Below are 19,943 nucleotides of genomic sequence, written 5' to 3'. Positions count from 1 at the left end.
GCGACGCCACTGAGGATCCTCCTTTCGGAGGAGTGAGGTGGGAAGGCGAGGGATCGTTGGGGTCACGCGCCTGTTGCAAACCAGCATCCAAATCGCGTCCACCCCGGACTGAAGCCGTGAGGATGAAAAGGCGGGGAATCTCCAAGGAGCAGAAGCGAGTCCGTGTAGCCCCGGTCCAGCCAGGTGAGCGCCGCCGGAGGGATGTCGAGGGGCTTAGCTCGTTTGGCGTGAGCGGCAGCGTGGTAACGCGGGGTGAGCGCCGGGTTCGAATCCGGGCCCTGCCTGGTGTGCCCTTGGGCGAGGCCCAGCCTCTCAGGGCGTTGGTTTCCTCGTCTGCAAAATGAAGGGAGGGTGAGGTTGGGGTTGGGGTTGGGCTGGAGTCGGCAAAGCGTTTATAAAATGCTCTGCCAGGCCGTGGGGATACACAAGGGAAAATGAGTGAAGTGGTGCCTGCCCTCAGGGGCGTGTGTCAGCCAGGTGGCGGGATGGTGGAGGCAGGAAGTCCCCGTGACACGTACCAGCCGTGTCTGATCCTTGGGTGACCCGGGACATGTCATTTCCCCTTTGCCTCAGTTTCCTTATCTGCAAAATGGGATTAATAGTAGCACTTGCCGAGCATAAAATAAGGTCGTATTTGTGAAGCACTTTGAACCAGCACTTGTCGATGCTGTCATTATCATCTAGTAATACAAAGTGAGGAGGGAGAGAGTACATATATAGTATGTATGTATATATGTACCCCATTCCCGGCACACTCAGTGTGTGGTCTTGAGCAGGTCACTTAAGCTCTCCTGCCCCCCAGTTTACTTATCTCTAAAATGAGGAGGCTTGGACTAGACAGCCTTCTTTCAGTTATCAATCAATAAACATTTATTAATCACTTATTATGAACCAGGCAGTGTGCTAAGTACTGGAAGTTCCTTCCAGTGCAAAATCTACGTCCCTATGATCCTATCAAATAGAACAGGTAACTAGTAATTTGGGGCAAGCAACATTAAATCTGTCCTATCAACCCTGGGATTCTTTATAGTGCCAGTGTCTTGTTTGTACATAATTGTTTGCATGTTGTCACCCCTGTTAGACTGAGAACTCCTTGAGAACAGGGACTGAATTCTTTGCCCTTTTTTTGCCATTGCTTAACACATGCCTGGCATATATTAGGTGCTTAATAAATGCTATTTGACTTGAACTAATTCCAGGCCCAGCTGGGGAAGTGCTCTCTCCAGATAAAGACATTGTGTGGTCTTTGCAGATTATATTAATTTTTCATTTCCTTATTAGTTGCACTGCATCCAGTTTGGTCTCTACTTAACTAGAGAAATCACGCAAGGTTGGGGGAAGGGGAGGGTGGTTGTCATCGTTAGTGAATTCAGAGGTTGCTATGCTATGCTACCATGATGTTGAATGTAGAATATGCATTTGTGGGATGGTCTAGCACGCTGACAGGTTTGTTTTTGTACCTTGCAACTTTTAGAAATGACGAACGGATTTCTTATGGAGGTATGTGTGGATTCAGTGGAGTCGGCTATAAATGCAGAAAGAGGAGGTAAAAGAGGTACAGGGGAGGGGGGATGAAGTGTTCTGAACCTTTCTCACATGCTTGTAAACAGACCCTGGGGAACCCCTTGTGATCACAAGATCTTGGATCTAATCCTTACTGCCTCTCTGAACCTCGGTTTCATCTTCTGGAAAATGAGCAGTGAGATAATCTAAAATCCTTCTCTAAAAATTCTTTGATTTTTGTGAAAAGTAACTGAAACCGGGGGTGCTAGGTGGTGCTATAGTGCACAAAGTGCTGGGCCTGGAGTCAGGAGGCACTTAACAGATGTATGCCCTGGGCAAGTCCCTTGACTCTTTTTGCCTCAGTTTCCTCATCTGTAAAATGAGCTGGAGAAAGAAATGTCAAACCACTCCAATATCTCTTTCAAGAAAACCCCAACTGGGGTCATGAAGAGTTGAACACAGCTGAAAAATGACTAAGCAACAGCAACAAAACTGGGAAAACAAAAGCGGCATAATAAGGGGAATGTGAGGCGGATCATCCGATTCAGCCCCACAACATGAAATGGAGAGCCAGATTTCATCTCTTTCATTTACTGAGCTGGAATTGTATCTCCTACCCCAAGGTCGTCTTTGTACTTTAGCATTACCTAGTTTAAAGGAAGATTTCCAACATTTCAGTAATAGGCTTTTAGTTCTTTGCCACTATTCTAATTTCATTTCACCAGTTTGCATTTTCTGTAACCTAGTCCTTTAAGTTTTCTGATTTTTGATATTGATTTTGATAGGTTCTAACTAGTAATTTGCCCATGTCCTAGACCTAGTATAACTTGGAATTACTCAGAACCAAATCCTGTACTTACTCATATGTAAGAAAGATTTAATGTACCTCTGGGGTCAGTCTAGAAACGTATCCTCTATTCCAGTGCCCTTCTTCATAGTCTTCTTTGGTGTCCTGTAGAGACCTTGAGTGGGATATTAACTTTTAGATCTTACTGTGATTGAGTCTGCTCTCACTGCAAAATGTAGATGGGCCAGAAGATAGCTTCTTGTTACGATGAATATTTGGAACAAAGAAAGACAGACTTTGTCTGGGATTTCTGATGACTTTGAAGCTCTTTTATCACAGGTGCTGGCCGCATTGAATTGTGTTCTGGTTTGCTGGAGGGAGGAACTACACCCAGCATGGGTGAGTGCAAGTTCTTCTAAGTAACTCCGTATTAAACCCTTGGGCCTAGCCCATTGCATCAAACAGCTAGCAGATGCTTAAGAAATGTTTTTGGGTTTTGTTGCATTCGTTTGGCCATCTATTACTATGACATAATTGAATTAAGTATGATGTAGATTTTGAGAACTCCTGACCATGCAAGGAAAGCAGCCCATTGTTGTAGAAAAGGTGCTTGAGTAAGGGTCAGCGTACAAAGGACCGACCTTGTCGTCACGAAGATTTAGGGTCATGTCCCGTCTCCAACACTTACCACTGTCTGACACAGGGCAAGTCACTTAACTTGCCAGTGCCCCAGGAAACTTTAAGACTGTTGGTTGTAAAGAAAGTGCTGAACTGCTTTGGAAGAACTCTTTACTGGTACTTCCCTTCTCCAGTGAAATCACAGGTCCAGTTCAGAAAACCAAAGTCTATGACTTATCACCTGTGTGGCTTAGGACTTTCTGCCTGTGCTCAAATAACTTTGGTTTCCTAAAGCGTAAAGTGAGAGGGTTGGGAAAGGATAATTCTCTGAGGTCCTTTACAGCTCTAAATCTACGGTCCTGGCTAGCTATACGATCTGTCTTCTTTATGTGTCTTCATTCCTATATCTTTGCATGACCACTCAAAACAGAAACTTTTGTGAAGATTCACAGAAGGGACTAAACAATTTGCATTTGTGTGGTTTGGGAACACAGAACTTGGACCATTAGAGTTGGTTTTAAATAGTGCTTCAGAAGAAGACGCAGGAGGAAAAACTTGAATCTCAGTGATTCTGCTGGCAGAACATGGAGATTAGTAGCTGTTAGAACAGAATATGTTGTACAAGATTCTACAAGAAGTTTTATGGAGCCTTGAGTGACAAGTACTTTAAAGATTTCAGTGTCATTCTTTGCTAGTTTCTAACATTACAGTTGTCTGTTACTTAGCCATGGCTCTTGTGCATTTTTCCACTTTTTCTCCACTCCCACACTCTATTTACATTTCTTTTGGCCTCGCCAGTTTGCTTTTCCTTTTTTGCTGCTGGTGACATTAAGAAACAGATTGAAGAGGCCAGAGATATTTTTATGTTTATCTCTAAGAGTTAAGAGTTTGTTGCCCCTGCTTGGTTTTTTCTTTTCACTGTGCCTTCTTATAGGTATTCTCCAAGTGATTAAGCAGTGTGTCCAGATTCCTGTCTTTGTGATGATCCGACCACGTGGAGGGGATTTTTTGTATTCAGACCGTGAAGTAGAGGTCATGAAAGCAGACATCCGTCTTGCCAAGCTTTATGGAGCTGATGGGTTGGTATTAGGAGCATTGACTGAAGATGGACATGTTGACGCCGAGCTCTGCATGACACTTTTATGTAAGGACATAAATGTTGAAATGGAAATGTCTGTTAATTATCCACAATGTGATTATATCCATATGTACTCAATGTACCAGTAGCCAGGTCATTTGTTAAAGATGGTGCTTACAATAGGGAAGAGGCATTAATCAGACCACAGATACTAGTATGTAAAAGGTTGAATAAACCTGCTTATCCAGTGTGATGAAACTTAAGGAAAAATTCATTAATTTCCCATTTGTTACTCCTTGCTACAATATTTGTTGAAAGCCCATTGTCAGGCAGCCCATTAATGCTATTCAAATGCAGCTTAAATGTCAAAAAACTTTGAAAGAGGCTGCTATTCATATATCATGATAGAAGCAAAATAGACAGCGATGAATCTATTAGAAAGAATTCAGGTTTTAACAATTTTATGACTTTGAAGTGTGAAAGGTATAACAATTTCCACTTGAACACAGGTTTGTTCACTTGGTTTGTCTCCAGTCATTGTTAATAGTCCTAATGATTTTGAATGGTATTAAGTAATTTTTAAATTTGCACAGGCTTCTATATATGACCATTAAGACATACATTACAGTATATATGTAGAAACAATGCCATTTGTAAATGGACTGTTCTAGCTGCAATATTGTTATGCAAGACCTGCTCAAGAATAGGGAAAAAAATTGATGTGACTTTGAAAATAGCAAAGTTAACTAAAAATATTTGTTGATAATAAAAATAATGAATTAAAAATTGGTTTAATTTGCTAAAATAACTTATCGAGTTGACAAAAATTTTAAAAATTATCTGGTCCAAAGAAGTAAAGTTGTTTTTAATAACTTACCTGTTTTGAAATCCAGTTTGTTTGTTTATTTAACTCAGATTTTGTTTAAAACGAATTAATGGTATTTGAAAGCTTGAAATCAAGAATTTTTTTTTTCTCCCTACATTTGTGGTCAGACCCTACCTTTCAGTTTTGTGGCCTGCCAAGCTTACAAAAATAGTCTACATATAAGTCTTAATTTACATGTACGTATTAGCCTTAGTATATGTGTTGATTAGATGGCCATTGTTGATTTTAGCTAGAGATCATTTCTAAGAATGAGTTAATTATAACATTGTTTAGAAACCTTCAGCATTTTTTATTTCTTTCTTTATTTCTATTTTATTTTTATTTTTTTGGCAGGATAAGACCTGGAATGTATGATAGCCTTTATTTAGAATAGCATCATGCCAGAATGGGCCATAGCTCATTTTTGTTTCTTTCCCAGTACCTAGTACAATAAAATTGAATTGTCAGAAGAATCATGGCAGGAAAACATTAAAGAATGGTGTAGGCTTTAGAGCAGGCCTGTATGACCTGTGGCCAGTGGATGTGCAGGCCTGCCTTAGGGAATGGGAAAGGGAGGAGCTAGGGGCAACATTTTAAATTGTTTTAAATTTGAGTTTACTATTTCTTTGATGCTATTGCCACAACTAGAATACATGTGGAATCTGAGGGAGGTTCTTCCATGACTTTTTCTCCTGTTCCATTAAAATAAATTTTAAATTATGTGACAGTGTGTCTGTGGGAATAGGAGGGGTGGGTAGGAGTATGAAGCAGGACAGAAGAGACCCCCAGTTTCCAGACCAAAATAGAGTATTGCTTGTTAAAAATAGGATAGATAAAGGAGGGAAAGTAGCAGTCTTAACACTGAGCTTGCGGAGTTGCCAGGCCTTTATCAAGTTATTTGTCAGAAAACAGTAGGTTAAGGAAGGGGTCTGGGTCTTTTGTGTATTTCATTCTGTCATTCCCTCATTCTTGTATTTATCGAGCACCCACATATGTAAGGCATTGTGCTTTGGAGAATAGAATGAAAAACAGGGCAAGGTTCTGCTCCTGGTGAGTTTATAGTTTAGTAAAATTTGTGACTCTCCTTTGACTTTCAGTTTACCATTTAGCTGCCTCATAGAAGTAGTTGAGAGATTTTGGAAATGGGAAGTTGAAATCTGTGTAATACAGATTTTTTTTTTTTGAGTAATAAACAATGTTTATATCATGTATTTATCACATGACTTTCTTTTTACAGCTGCTTGCCGTCCCCTGCCAGTCACTTTCCACCGAGGTGAGTCACGTGTTTTTGAAAGTTCTATTGAAATAGACTAGTGTCTTCACCCAATGCCGTTTTATAGGACATATTTCCATATCTTACGACAACTAGGCTCAAAATAAAACTACAAAATTTTTGCACTGTTGCCAATTGGTTTCTTTAAACTGATGGAAATCACAGATTTAGATATGTAAAATGTTGAGAAATTTTTAAGGGAAAAACAGTGTTGTATTGTGTTGAACTTAAAGGGAAGAGAAAATGGAATATACACATGCATACATACATGTGTATATGTGTGTGTATATAGATATACACACATATACACGCATTTTTATATATATACACAATTAATTTTTAGGACCTTTAGATCTAAAGTTATTTGTTACTTTGTCAGCATTGAAATGTCTACATAAGAAATTATCATCTTGGGCATAGTTTAAAATGTGAAAATCTCATAGAAAAGGAAAAACTGGAACTTTTTTTGCTTAGGCAGTTGGGGTTAAGTGACTTGCCCAGAGTCACACAGCTAGTAAGTATCAAGTGTTTGGTCTGAGGCCGGATTTGAACTCAGGTCCTCCTGACTTCAGGGCCAGTGCTGTATCCACTGCACTACCTAGCTGCCCCTTGGAACTTTCTTTTTTATAGAGTCTTAATATTTCCATTTAGATTCCTATATGAACTTCTTCAAAGAATGAATTAGAGAAATGATAACTTAGGCCAAGTAGGAAATTTTTTATTCCTGAATAACTGAAAAGTTTTGGATTACTATGTTTTTTTCAATATTGTATGGAAAATGTTTTTTATTCATGCTTTGCCTTTTCTTGTCCAAAATTATCTCTATAACGGTGCAATAAGATTTTAATGTAAGATCGTCTCTTTCAGTTATATTATTCTTGTATAGGATGTTCCAAAAGTCTTTTTTTTTTTTTTTTTTTTTTTTGGTACGTTTTGGTTTTTTGTTAGGCAATGGGGTTAAGTGACTTGCCCAGGGTCACACAACTAGTAAGTGTTATGTGTCTGAGGCTGGATTTGCCAAAAGTCTTTTGCAATAAGACTTTTGGGGCACAAACAGTACAACACAACTTTCAAATGTAAGATGTTGATCATTTATGCTTCCAGAGAATATTGCTATTTTCATTAGAAAGAAGGATCTTCAACCTTCTTTCCTTAAGGACTTTTTCTTGTTGACTTTTAATCTGTATATTGGTGAATATATTTCTGTTACGTAGATGAGGCGTCAAAAAACTGAGAGTATAGTATATATCAACATTTCTATCCATTTATTCCATTTTTTTTTTTAAAGAAAATTTTTTATGTGTTTTTATATCACCTTCACTTCCAAATGTATATTCACCGTAGACCACTAACTCCTGTTCTACGATAGAATAGGTCAGCACTTCCATTGTCTGTTGTACAAATAAACTATATTTTAAAATTTAACATACCAAGCATGAAAATTTTATAGCAAGTATACAGAATACATTATTTTTGTTGCTAAAATAAAGGAACTCTAGAATTGCCAAGGCTTTAAAATATGTATCTCTATCTATAGATCTATATCTACATAGATATTTAAGGTATTTCATATATTTCTATTTTTCTTCAAATTTCTGGCCTCTCCAAGGAAAATATGAAGTAGAGGGTAGAGCTTTTTTCCCCATGGCTTTCAACTTTCTGAAAATTTTATATCTCTGGGGAGATTGTCTCTAGGGCTCCACAAATTTGGGTTTTCATTCTAATATTAGGATGGGGTAGCCAAAGGTAAGTAGGGGACACCACTGGGACAAAAGGCTCAGTAGCCAGCTTAATCTAATTTTAGTTGAATTGGATTGGTGGAGGTCTCTCACCTGTGTCCTTTGGATCTCTGTCTTGTCAATCATATTTCTGTACACTGGTAGCACTTGTGCTAACCAGGGCAAAGGACTTCTTCTCTAAAAGGGTTCTGTTGTCTTTGACTTCTTTCATACCTGTGCTTATAGGTAGAGGGAGGGAATCTAAGAGAATTGGAGTGAAATCTCCAGCTAAAAATGATATTAAAATGCCCTGTTCTGTCATTCTGCTGTGAACTTTTGCATAGGATATCCTCTAGAATATTAGTTAAAATGATGTGATGTTCTTTTAGAAATGATGACTTTTATTCAACTCTGTAATTAGGATGCCATCTTCCATGATTTCTCCGGTCCTTAAGGATCTGTGATCAAAATCCAAATTGTTTTATGTATTTTCAGCCTTTGACATGGTTCAGGACCCAGTGGTGGCTCTAGAAACCCTTTTGACCTTAGGATTTGAACGTGTGTTGACCAGTGGTTGTGACAGCTCAGCATTAGAAGGGCTGCCCGTGATAAAACAACTCATAGAACAGGTATGCAACCCCTTAAAAATATATAGATATAGCACACTTTTGGTTACTTTGGACACTGCTCTTCAGAAACCCTGTGTCATTGTTTTATATGCTATTGTTATTCATCATTATTGTTTCTAGGTGGAAAAAGGCGAGTAGACAGGTAGATATTTCCTTCTTAGGCAAGGAGTCAGATTTAATTACATTTAACTCATTTATTCACATGATTATCCACAGCAAATTTGCCTTCTCTCTGCCATCTAGTATGATTCTAGGCTAACTTATCCTCCTTGTGTCTAGGAAGTCCAAAATGATTTCAGTATTAACCTAAGAGAAACGTAATGTAGAAGGTAAATTCCACAGCACCTTCATCCCACCTCATCAGGCTGCATTCTAAGACTTATATTCTTAACGTTCCATTATCTTTTCTACTTCAAATCCCTTACCATCCACCTCCACCCTCCGGTTTTGAGGAGGAAATACAGCATTTTCCCCCATGTAATATATCCTTCTCAAACTATCATCATCAGAAGAAACAAACAATTAATTCATGCCAATTTGAAATAAACCACTTTGGTTACAACCTGGTTCAGGCACTGGCTGGACTAGAGAGCCATAGAAGCTTCTTCCAGCAGTGATTCTTAGCTTCTGGGAGATTGACTCAGTCATTCGCAGTGATTGTAGAATGAGCTGTTCTGAAGAGTGTTTCCTCTTCCCTCATCTCCAAAAGTAACTATGATTATCCTTTATAAACAACAAAACATTTTTATTTTAACCATTTTAAATAGAATTCTTCCTAAAATGTAATAGGTACCTTTTTTTTAGCTTTAGTAATAAGCAAAGTATGTCAACCTTAATTTCACCTTGTTTTAAGCAGCTATTTATATTTACTTAGTACTTGGGTGGGTCTGTTATATCACCAGTTACAACCCAACTCTACTTTTTCATCCTTTGTAGCTCTGTACTGGGTCTTCAAAGGGAATCCACCCAACAGTGGAGTGCCTTTCCATTAGTTAACACTTGGGTGCCACTGAAACATGTACATTGTCAATCTGTTATCCCTTGTCTTTGCTATATTATCAGTCTTTCCTCTTTTTCCAGCTATGTATCTCTTGGATAACATCTTTTATGCCACTTCTTCATATGTCAGCATTGGTAATATGCCGTAGCCTAATGACGTCTATCATATCTCCCTCCATTGTCTTTTGGGTGAACTGAACTTTTAATTATTTAGAAATCGTGATGTTTCACTACCGTAGAGCATCACTACATGATATGAAAATTAAAAACGAATTTTCATTTCAGGGAGAAACTTAGGATTATTGAAAGCATGGACCAGTTTCCCAAATGCAATCTAGTGCCCTGATTTTTGTCTACTCAGTTTTAGGCCACGCTCACTGTCTGTCTGCATTGTCAGTCTAACATCTGTGTGCATCACTTGAGTACACGTTGATTAAGTGGTTTTCATGTGCAAATCATTGTGCTGGATGCTGGGGATCCAAAGCTGAGAATGAAACAGCTCCTTTCCTCATCCCCTGAGAGGAATAAACGTTCTCAGAGAAGTCAATAAGAAGTCGATAAAAGGAATATAAATAGTTTCTAGAGGGAGAAAGTACTGTCAGCTAGGGTAGGGGATCAGAAAAGGTTTGGGGAGGAGACAGCAGCTGAAAAGGAAGCTCTGCACACTGAGAGGTGAGGCAAGAAGGGGATCCCACCTGGGCCAAGGCACGTGGGCCGGAAGGGAATTGTGGGAACAGGTAGCCTGGAGGCTTGTTTGATCAGAACAGAGAGGGAATAGTACTAAATTAGAAAAGCAGGTGGGGGTCAAGTTGTCCAGGGCTTTAAATACTAGACCAATGATTTTTGTATTTTTTATCATAGAGACAGGGAATCACAGCAGATTTTTGGGGGGGGGGAAAGACATGGTTAAATCTGTTTTAGGAATATCAGTTGGCAAGTCTTTGGAATATAGATTGGAGAGGGGAAAGCCTGAAAATACAGAGAGAAATTAATAAGATACTTTAATAGTCTAAGTGAGAAATAATGAGAGCCTGAACTAGGGGAAATGTGTGTGAAACAGTAGTTGATGAGGTAGAATTGATAGCATCTGACTAGATGTGAGGTGGGAGTGCTGGTGTGAGAAAGAAGAAAGAGTTAGGAGGAAAATTGTGAATGAACCTGGCTTGTTGGACAAATGACGGGCTGTGTGTGTGGTGGAAATAGGGAAGTTTGGAGGAAGGATAGGTTGGGCAGGGGGCAGTATGTAAGTGATTTCTGTAATAGCTAGACAACTCCCTGGTCTCTTCACTGAACTGTGTGTCAGTGTGGACAGTAAGCAGTCTTCTATCTACGTGGTTTTTCTTGATGTCTGTCATTTACGATCTCAAAAGCTAGTGTGGGAAGTTGGACTGAATCTGTGCAGCTTGGAGAACGTGCCCCAGAACTTTCTTGCAGAAGTTATGATGGGGCTCCATCATTCTTGGCACTGCCTCCCTTCCTCACCCCCACAAAAAAAAAGAAAAAGTGAGGGGTGTAAAGCCCATTGCATTGCCTCCCAGGCTTTTCTGAATAGTTAATAGTTGGCTTAGAGGTCAGAGCAGCATTTATTCAAGTTGTCTTCCACGAATTCTGAGATGATCAGTGGGAGAATTCAGGGAAAAAAACTTTATCCGTCTCTGCAATAAAGTATTCTCTGTAAGCAGCAGATAAAAGGAAGCTACCTTTGGAAGCTCTGAGATAATTTAAAGCTATGGATCTTATAGTATTAATGCACATAGGAACATTCAGCTTGTTATTTAAATTTGAGGGAAGTTGATTCATTAGCAGATGCATTATTAAAATAGGCTAGGTTGATAAGCATTGAAAAATTTTAGGGGTAGACTGTTCAGAAATGAATCTGTTTCCTTCCCACCCGTGTTCTCTCCCCCACCCCCCAAAAAAAGAATACACAGCACTTGTTTTTGCAGCATCGTTGTCGCATGTTTCTTTTCACCATATAAAGTATTTTGCCTCCACCAAAGCTATACTGCCATCCAGCCATGCCTCCTCATGGCATTGGGGGGGGGGGTGTCAGATAAATAACCCAGAACTGTCAGTAGACCATGTCAGTGGAGTATAAGCTCTGGCCAATTCTTGCATGCTGGAAAGGCTTAAGTATGACAACTACATGTTTTCTTGTCCAGATTAGCTACATTTAGAGAGGTGCGGCACTGCTTTGCATTAAGTGGTTAATTTTTCAGCCATAGGAACTCTCAGAAATTTCACTACTGTGTTAGAGAGGGGTTATAATCTGTGTATGTGATAGGATTACCCTTAAAAGCCAAATTGAGGAGCTTGAAATATTGAGTAACGGCACGTCTTATTTTTTTAAATAACTCAACTCTTCCAAAAATACATGGGGCTCAACTATATTTGCTTCTCCCTTTAGCTTTTAACTGAAGGAAATTTGAAACCCACATCACAATAGCTTCTACAATACACTTGGGTCTGTTGTGTTGCCGTTATAATTTAATTAAGGGAATATGGATTGTGTTTTAGCTTTGCATTAACAATGCCTCAGAGGTAGTAGAAATGAGTACGGCTTAGATTGTCATTACAGGTAAGAGGGAATGGGTTTGTCTCTTCTCTGTTCCCTTCCCTGCTTGTTGCCCCTTGACATTGCTCACCTGTGGTGGCATCTTTTGCTTCCTGTTGCTTCTCTGACTCTTGTGTTGCAGTCGCTTCTGCTCTGTTTCACTGTCAGTGCTTCTCTTCTTTACTCCAGTCTTCGTTCTTCTCTCCACTTTTCCTTGTTTTACGATGTCCCCTTTGTGTTCCATGTTCGTGGCTTTTCCTTTCCTCCCTGCCTCACTTTCCCTCTCTCTCCTTAGGTATATCTTTTTCTTGCCCATTCTTCTTGACTCTCTCTCCTGTTCTTTCCATCTTCCTCCTACCATTTGTCTCCTTCCTCCTCTTCTCACTGCTTCCTTTCCCCTTTATCTGGCTTCTCTCTTCCTTTCTTTTTTCTCTTCTTATCCTCTGCAACTACCTTTCCCTTCTTCCCCCTGACCCTTAACTGTCCGTAATATGGAATGCTTCAGGTATGCTTTTTAGTACTTATTTATGATTGAATGATATTCTTCCTATTTGTCATGTGCCTATGTGGGGAAATAAACAATTTTCTTATCAAGTCAGTTATCTCCCCACCTAGATTTTTTTTCTTGTGGTTTAATATCACTTAATAGAAAAAAAAAATACCTATCCTTCTTACATCATATGCTCATGTACTCCTGGAGCAGTTGAAAAGGTGCTGGCTGATGAGAGAACGTAGTTGACATTTACATGTGTTGTCTCATTTGGACTCCCCACAACAACCTTGTGATGTGGATGAGGCTGAGAGATTGAGAGACTCGTCTGTGATCACGCAGTTACCAAGTGTCTACTGCAGGATCTGAAGTCAGACCTTCAGACTCCAAGCTCAGCGCTCTGTCTCCGGCACCACTCAGCTGTTACGAGAAAACTGGGCCATGTTTTCAAAGCTCATCCTGGTGTGGATAACCAAGAATTGACCTTGTTTATTTTCAACTTTGTTTTCCTTTTGCTCTGCATATAGTAATAGCTCAGATTTATGTAGCACTTTAATGTTTGCAAAGTGCTTTATAAATATTATCTGATTTGATTCTTAAAACAACCCTGGCAGGTGAGTGCTATTATTCCCATTTAGCAGATGAGGAAACTGAGGCAGATAGAGGTTGCGTTTGCAGGAGTAACTTTCCCGTCCGTTGTCACTTTTAACCCACCTGCTTCCCAAGAGCCCCAGTGACTTTGAGTCAGTGGGGTCGTCTTGTTCTAAATTCTAAATTAGCGGTTATTTACGTCGTGATAGACTTTATTTAAAGAATAAAACAAAGCCAAAAAAGATGATGGAATATTGCAAGTTTAAACAGAAGTCAGGAAATCTCAAGTTTTATCTTCCACAATTATTAGAATGTAAATCATATTTAGGAACTAGTATTTCATTACTGGGAACTAGATAAAGAATACATTAAACTGTATTTCTGGTGTATTGATGTGATGATTCAGCAAGAATACTTGAGGATGTGTAGGGTTTAAGTTTATGACATTCCTTTTTCAGTAATTTATCTTTTAGACTTATTTTGATGCTGTCATTTTTCTGTTAAAGGCCTTGTGGAAAATCAGCTATCATCCCTTCGATAAATTCGTGGTCATTTGAGACAGAATTTTTGGGGACTTCATTAGTGGTGATTAAGAAAGATTTTATAGTGTTTTATGATTACAGAGTGCTTTTCCATACTTTATCTCACTTAATTGTTTCCTGTGCCTGGTGAAAAAAATACCATTGTCCTTGTTTGCAGATGAGGATCCAGAGTCTTATGGCTCCAGATTTTTCCAATAAACTACACTTGTTGATCTAGATTCTCCTAGGTCCCATAATCTTTTAAGCTACTTGGGTTCCATTAAGACATTTCTCCTTCAGTATGTTAAAATTAACCTTTTAGGTCTGGTAAAGCTCTTTTATCATCGCTCTTTCTTAGGGCAGAAAGTAACTTACATTAGATAACAGAATACAGTTACCCCACTCAAAGGCTCAAAAGAAATATGGTAGACCTATTTGAAATCAGACACCAAACCTGATAATAAGGAACTAAATGTGCTTTGACTCATATTTCTGTCCTCTGATTCATTATCACATGCAAAGGAAGAATATTTAAATTTGCCTTTTTTCTTTTTTCAGGCAAAAGGCAAGATTGTGGTAATGCCAGGTATTTATTTATTTATCCATTTGCTAGCAATAACATTGAAATTTAGTGTAAGATGAGAAAGGAGGCAGATAGAGTCAGAAGAGAGCAGTCTAGCAAGCATTGGTCAAAAAATACGAGTACGGTATTTAGGGAAAATGTTCTAGATTGGCAGACCTGTGCTGCCTAAGAATTTCACAGAGGGGGTATTTTGGTGTGAAGAGATATTCTGGTAGGGGGTAAGCTAGTCAGGACTTAAAATTGGAGAACTCCTAGGATGGGACAGTATGTCCGTGGAGTCCAGGCTTGTCTTTTTGTGGAAAGGGTTTCCTGGCATCATGGGAGTTCTCCTATGGTTACTGCCTTTTGGCATGGATTTTTTTTGCTGAGGAGAAACAACATAATGCCCTTGGGAGAAACTCTGTGCTAGAAGGATGGACAGCAATGTGGAATTATGCCTTTGGGGATAGCGTCGTCAAGGTCGGCAGTCACATTTTGTCAGGTCCAAGTCAGTGAGTCTGTAAGTGGAGGTGAAGGACTCGGCAAGATGATGTAGTCAGTAGTATTTGAAAGGAAGATTGAACTATTTGGGCAAAGTGCAGATAGATATAAATGGAGCATCAAATAAGTGGGGTGCTTCCTAAATTCCACTGGCCACCAAATTCTGGCTGTTAGCCAGTAAATCCGTGATGAGAACAATCTAGTCTAGGTGCTTCCAGCCATATGTAAGAAATTGTGGCTTAGAGGCAAAATAGATGGTTCACTTTGCAAAGAGTTAGTTAAAGGGACCCAGGGTCAAAGCGAAGGACTTTACTCAGAAGAAGGAACTTTAAGTCAAGGGTGTTGGGGGTAGGCAGGAGGCAGGAGAAGCAGAGAGGGGAGAGAAAGGGTATGGTTACAGGTTAGATATAAGTTGGAGTTTAAAAAAGGAATTTTGGAATAGAAAAAGGTCAAATGGAATTATAATAGTTGTGAGGTCCGTATATAAAAAATGTTTAATGTTTCAGGGAAGGCAATCTGTTTATTGTCTATTTGAGTTTAGAGAAAGACATTCTGTATCTACCTTTTGCTTAAAGCAGATAATTTAAAATTTTATGCAATCTTTAAAACAGCTTCCTAAACTACTAAAAATTTCTAACAGCTTTAGGAATAATATAGTAACAGTTTAGTATGAATAAATGCATAGAAACAGAGGGGGAGAATTTATGCTTATGAGGAGAGTCATTGTCAGTAAATTAAAATTAGGGACATAGTTCAAGAGTAAACTCAATGATGAGAAGGATTAGCAATGTAGCAGTTGAGACAATTGGTTTAATTTCTGGAGAAAATAATTAAGTTGTCTCAGTTGTCACTGAGGTGAAGTGATTTGAAATTCCAAATTCGTTATGTTCATTTGTTTTAAAATGATTCAGTACAAATTTAGAAGGGATCACATTTAACTGAGTATCTGGGACATTCTGTACATTGCCCAGAAACTATTAACTGATGAGGATCAATTTAGTACCTAAAGGTGGGAAAAGAATAATCAGTGTTAGCATCCAGACTGCAACACTGAGGGACTGCCTTAGCAGCTAGCAACCTATATATTAAAAATTGATTGGTAAAACAAAACAATTTATAATACTTAACGTTTGAGAAAATAGACATAGCCCAGAAGAAAGTCTATAAGTAGTACAGCAATTTCTTGAAAAGAAAGGTCTACAGCTATATGCTATTCACCAATCTTAGCCAAAACCAGATAAGCAAAACTGGTCATTTATGGCTGCAGGATGGCTTGGGGTTCAGTGAGACATGAGTCACTGTTTCTGTTCAAGATAGTATTGGCAGCAAAAGTTCTGAAGTACAACTTAAGTTTCCTTTATTCTTAAAATGCATAATTCAGTCTTGTTTATGAAGGAAATATATATTTCCTCTTTTGTGCACATCATAATTTCATTAATGAAATCCCATAGGAAAAAATTAACATGATATAATAAAAATCTCAGTTAAGGATCCTGGTAACTGGCTAGTCTTATAAAGATGAGTTGGTTGTAAGCGCCAGCACCGTACCTTGCTGACTCTGGTAACTAGACTTCTGTTCATCCACAAGTGGTTTCTGGCATGGGCAGGGCCCCAGAGGGGCTTGGTTTCACTTGTGTTGATCATTCGTGTTCATGTAGGTTTAGTGTGTTGTGATTTTTTAAAATTGACATCTCTGGTTTACGTGGTAACATTATTAACCAGAATTTCCGATTTAAGAGCCTGCCTGTTGTCTTTGCTGGGGTGGATTCTTGCCCCTTATTGCCCTGGGAACCTGAGCAGGTCAGCCCCACCCTTCTGGGCCTCAGTTTACTTCTGTGAAGGCCCTTCTAGCTCTCTGGCGTTTAAGCTTGAACCCTGGGCTGGCCCGTCCGGGGCCGGTCTGGAGCCTCGTGCTTGGTGGGTGTTGGCGTCGGTGCTGGCGGGGTGGGGGTGACACGGGGCTCCCGCGGGGTCGGGGCGTCCGTGATGTAGCGCTGGGCTCTCTCCCCCAGGGGGCGGCATAACCGAGAGAAACCTGCAGAGGATCCTCGAGGGCTCCGGCGCCACCGAGTTCCACTGCTCCGCGCGCTCGGCCAAGGACTCCGGCATGAAGTTCCGGTAGGGGTGGGGCCTCGGGTGGGTGGGGCTTTGGGGAGGGGAGGAGCTCTCTATGGCTGGCTTTCCTCTAGGACTCCCGGCCCTGCTCAGGCTAGGGTCCCCGGCCACGTACATGGCCTTGCAGGGGGCTGAGGGAAGCAGTGAGGAGCTGGCTGGGTGGCCCGAGGTGGCCTCCGCCTGGGACTTGGGGGATCCCCAGGGCCGGTTCCTATGGCAGCGCCCCGTAGGCTCCGACTGTCCTGGGAAGTGTTTCTGTGGGCTGCCCCCGACAGTGAAGGGGGAAGGGCAGCAGCTTAGGGCCGGCTTTGTAGGAAAAGGGGGAAATCTCATCGTTGTGGGACACGTGCTAATCATCGTCGTCATCATCATAAAAATAGCTAACGTTTGTATAGCACTTACTATGTGCCAGGCACTGTGCTAAGTGCTTTACAACTATTATCCCATTTGGTCCTCACTACAACCCGGAGAAGTAGGTGCTATTGTTAACCCCCATTTTACAGAATGGGAATCTGAGACAAACGAGTGAAGTGACTTGCCCAGGGTCACACAACTAGTAAGTGTCTGAGGCTGGATTGGAACTAGAATCTTCCTGACTCCAGACCTAGCGCCCTATTCACTGAACAGTCAACCAGCCTCATGACACTTGTTATCATTTAACAACAAAGGAAAGAGACTGAATCTGAGAATGCAAAACTTAGAGTGGAAGACCACTGCAAAAAGTGATCCTGACACACACCCCACCCACCACCCCATTTCCCCAAACTTTGGCCAACAGAAAACATTTTCATGTAGTCCTGATCTTACAAAGTGAGATAAGCAAAGCCTGGAAGTATGCTACTAAGAAGGATCATAGAGTCTGGAATCCAGTTCTTCTGGGCTACCCTGATCTGGATCTGTGTCACCAGGACTAGACAGAAATAGTGTTGGGGATTTAGGTACAAGTAGCATGTGCCATCTATGGAAGACCATGCTTAACCGCTTGAGGCCATCAAAGTTAATGTAATAATCTGTTCCTTTATAATTTCTTTGACAGAAATACTTCTGTTGCCATGGGAGCTTCACTTTCCATCTCAGAATATTCCTCAAAGGTAACCGATGTGTCAAAAGTAAGGACCTTGAGTGCCATTGCAAAGAGCATCCTGTAGGATTATCAGAAGCCATGGGAGAGACATGAATACACCTGGATAAAGGTTCAGAGAGGCCTGATGTCTGAAGCAGCCATGACTCAGATACTACAGTTTTACCCTTCTCTGGGCAGGGCTTGTTATACATGGACCATAGAGAATCCTTCCAGAAGAGCCACAGTTAGTTGGAGAAGCTGCAGTCTCTTCATCTGATTATTCTGGACAGCCTTCTTCATCATCATGACTAAATATAGCTGGATCAAGACTTTGCTAGAGTCTTAGTCTGCCCAGTAAATGGGATTAATTGATGAGCTGGAAAAAATTAAATTTGAGATTTACTTTTGATTTACCTTTGTGAAATAAAGTTTTCATTTCTGTTAGATTTTTGTCTATTTAATTTTATTTTGCATGTAGTCTTTAGCCCAGGTAAAAAGAATAATTTGACTTTTGGATTGGACTTTTTTGGGGGTGGGGTGGGATTGGGGAGGCAATTGGGATTGTGACTTCTCCAAGGTTACACAGCTGGTGTCTGAGGCCAGATTTGAACTCAAGTTCTCCTGACTCCAGGGCTGGTGTTCTACCTACTGTACCACCTACCTGCCCCTTGGATTGCACTTTTAAAGTATCAGTCAACCAACAAGTGTTTGTTGATTGGCTCTATGTGTCCTGCACTGTGTGTAGTGTGTGGGGGGAAATAAGTAAGAAAAATGGTTCTTGCCTTTAACTATTGCAGTCTCCGCTAATCTTCTTTTCTGAACTTCCAAAACATATTTTGGCTGTGCTACATAATTAATACTCTTAATGCTATGTGATATGATTTCCTTTTTGCTTCATTTGTATTTGTCTTATCCTAATTAGATTAAGCTAGAGGACAGAGACCATGTTTTGCTCCAATATCTGATCTTTTTCTGGTCATGCCATACATTTTCCTACTCCCATGCCTTCATTTTCTTGAAATCTATTGTCTTTTATTCAATATGCCCAATTCCTAGCCTGCCTTCAAGGCCTAGGTCAAAAGCTTCATCTTCTGTCTTCCTTGATCATACCAGTAGGAAGGAATTTCTCCTTCTTATGAATTTTCATGATATTTCATTTATTCATCTGCAGCATGGAGCAGTGGAAAGTGTCCTAGATTTGGAATCAGACAACCTGGGTTAAAATCCTGACTGCCATTTACCAGCTTTGTGACCTTCAGCAAATCATTTGATGTCTCTGGGTGTCAATTTCCCCATCTCTGAAAGGGTAGTGGGGGTGGGAGAATTCCAGTCTCAGTCTCTAAGGCCCTTTTTACCTCTGAATCCTGTAAGCTTGAATTTTAACTCTGTATTATAGTTTTTGGTGCACTTGTATTTCCCCTGGTGGACTGCAGGCCTCTTAGGTAATAATTACCTTGTCTTATTCATTTTTGTTCCTACCATTCCCCTTCCCCAGTGTCTAACACAAAGTGGGGACTCATTCTCTCATCTCCAGCACACATCTGAACAGGAATTTCACCTACAACAATCCTAACGAGTGATCATCTAGGCCAAGTGTTGACAATTGAGATCATCAATAAATTGGGAGAGCGTATTCAGTTGAATGATGAAATTGGAAGACAGGTTAACAAAATTAAGAGTGAGGAGATAATCATAGACTTTTCTCAAGGAATGTAGCTACAAAACGGAGGTGAGGTATGGGGCAATAGCCAACCAGGATGAAAGGATTGAATGAGGGGTTTTTGAGGATGAGAGAGACATGGGCATGTTTGTAAGCTGGTAAAAAGGGAGAGATTGAAGATTAGTGAGAGCTGACATGATAGAGGGGGCAGTGTGCTGGAGGAAATGGCATGGAACAGGATGACATGCATGCCAAGAAGGCCCCCGTCTTCATGTATGACTGGTGAAGGAAGAAATGATGGGAAACATCTTGAGTTATGTGGTGAGAGGAGGGGAGAAAAGCGCGCTCAGCGAATGACCTCAAATTTTTTCAATAAAGTCAGAAACAAGGCTCTCAACCGAAAGGGCTGGGAGAAG

General features: G+C 40.3%; 1 protein-coding gene across 2 annotated transcripts; it reads left to right on the top strand.

Annotated features, from left to right (window-relative positions):
- Nucleotides 1-5: 5 nt before the first annotated feature.
- On the top strand, nucleotides 6-18,311 carry CUTC (cutC copper transporter). 2 transcript variants are annotated; one of them, XM_027860865.1, is made up of 9 exons: nucleotides 6-183; nucleotides 1,475-1,546; nucleotides 2,630-2,689; nucleotides 3,843-4,052; nucleotides 6,089-6,124; nucleotides 8,338-8,471; nucleotides 14,185-14,212; nucleotides 16,702-16,807; nucleotides 17,841-18,311. In XM_027860865.1, the coding sequence occupies exons 1-9, from the start codon at nucleotides 123-125 to the stop codon at nucleotides 17,950-17,952; spliced, it is 819 nt and encodes a 272-aa protein (XP_027716666.1). In that variant the 5' UTR covers nucleotides 6-122; the 3' UTR covers nucleotides 17,953-18,311. The 2 variants fall into 2 exon arrangements, with proteins under 2 accessions (XP_027716666.1, XP_027716669.1); XM_027860868.1 differs by lacking the exons at nucleotides 8,338-8,471; nucleotides 14,185-14,212.
- The last annotated feature ends 1,632 nt before the right edge of the window (nucleotides 18,312-19,943 follow it).

This window comes from Vombatus ursinus, unplaced genomic scaffold (genome assembly GCF_900497805.2).
Source record: "Vombatus ursinus unplaced genomic scaffold, bare-nosed wombat genome assembly UNPS02000749.1, whole genome shotgun sequence".
NCBI lineage: Eukaryota > Metazoa > Chordata > Mammalia > Diprotodontia > Vombatidae > Vombatus > Vombatus ursinus.
The sequence above is the reverse complement of the archived record's forward strand: the minus strand, read 5'-3'. Positions and strand labels throughout refer to the sequence as shown.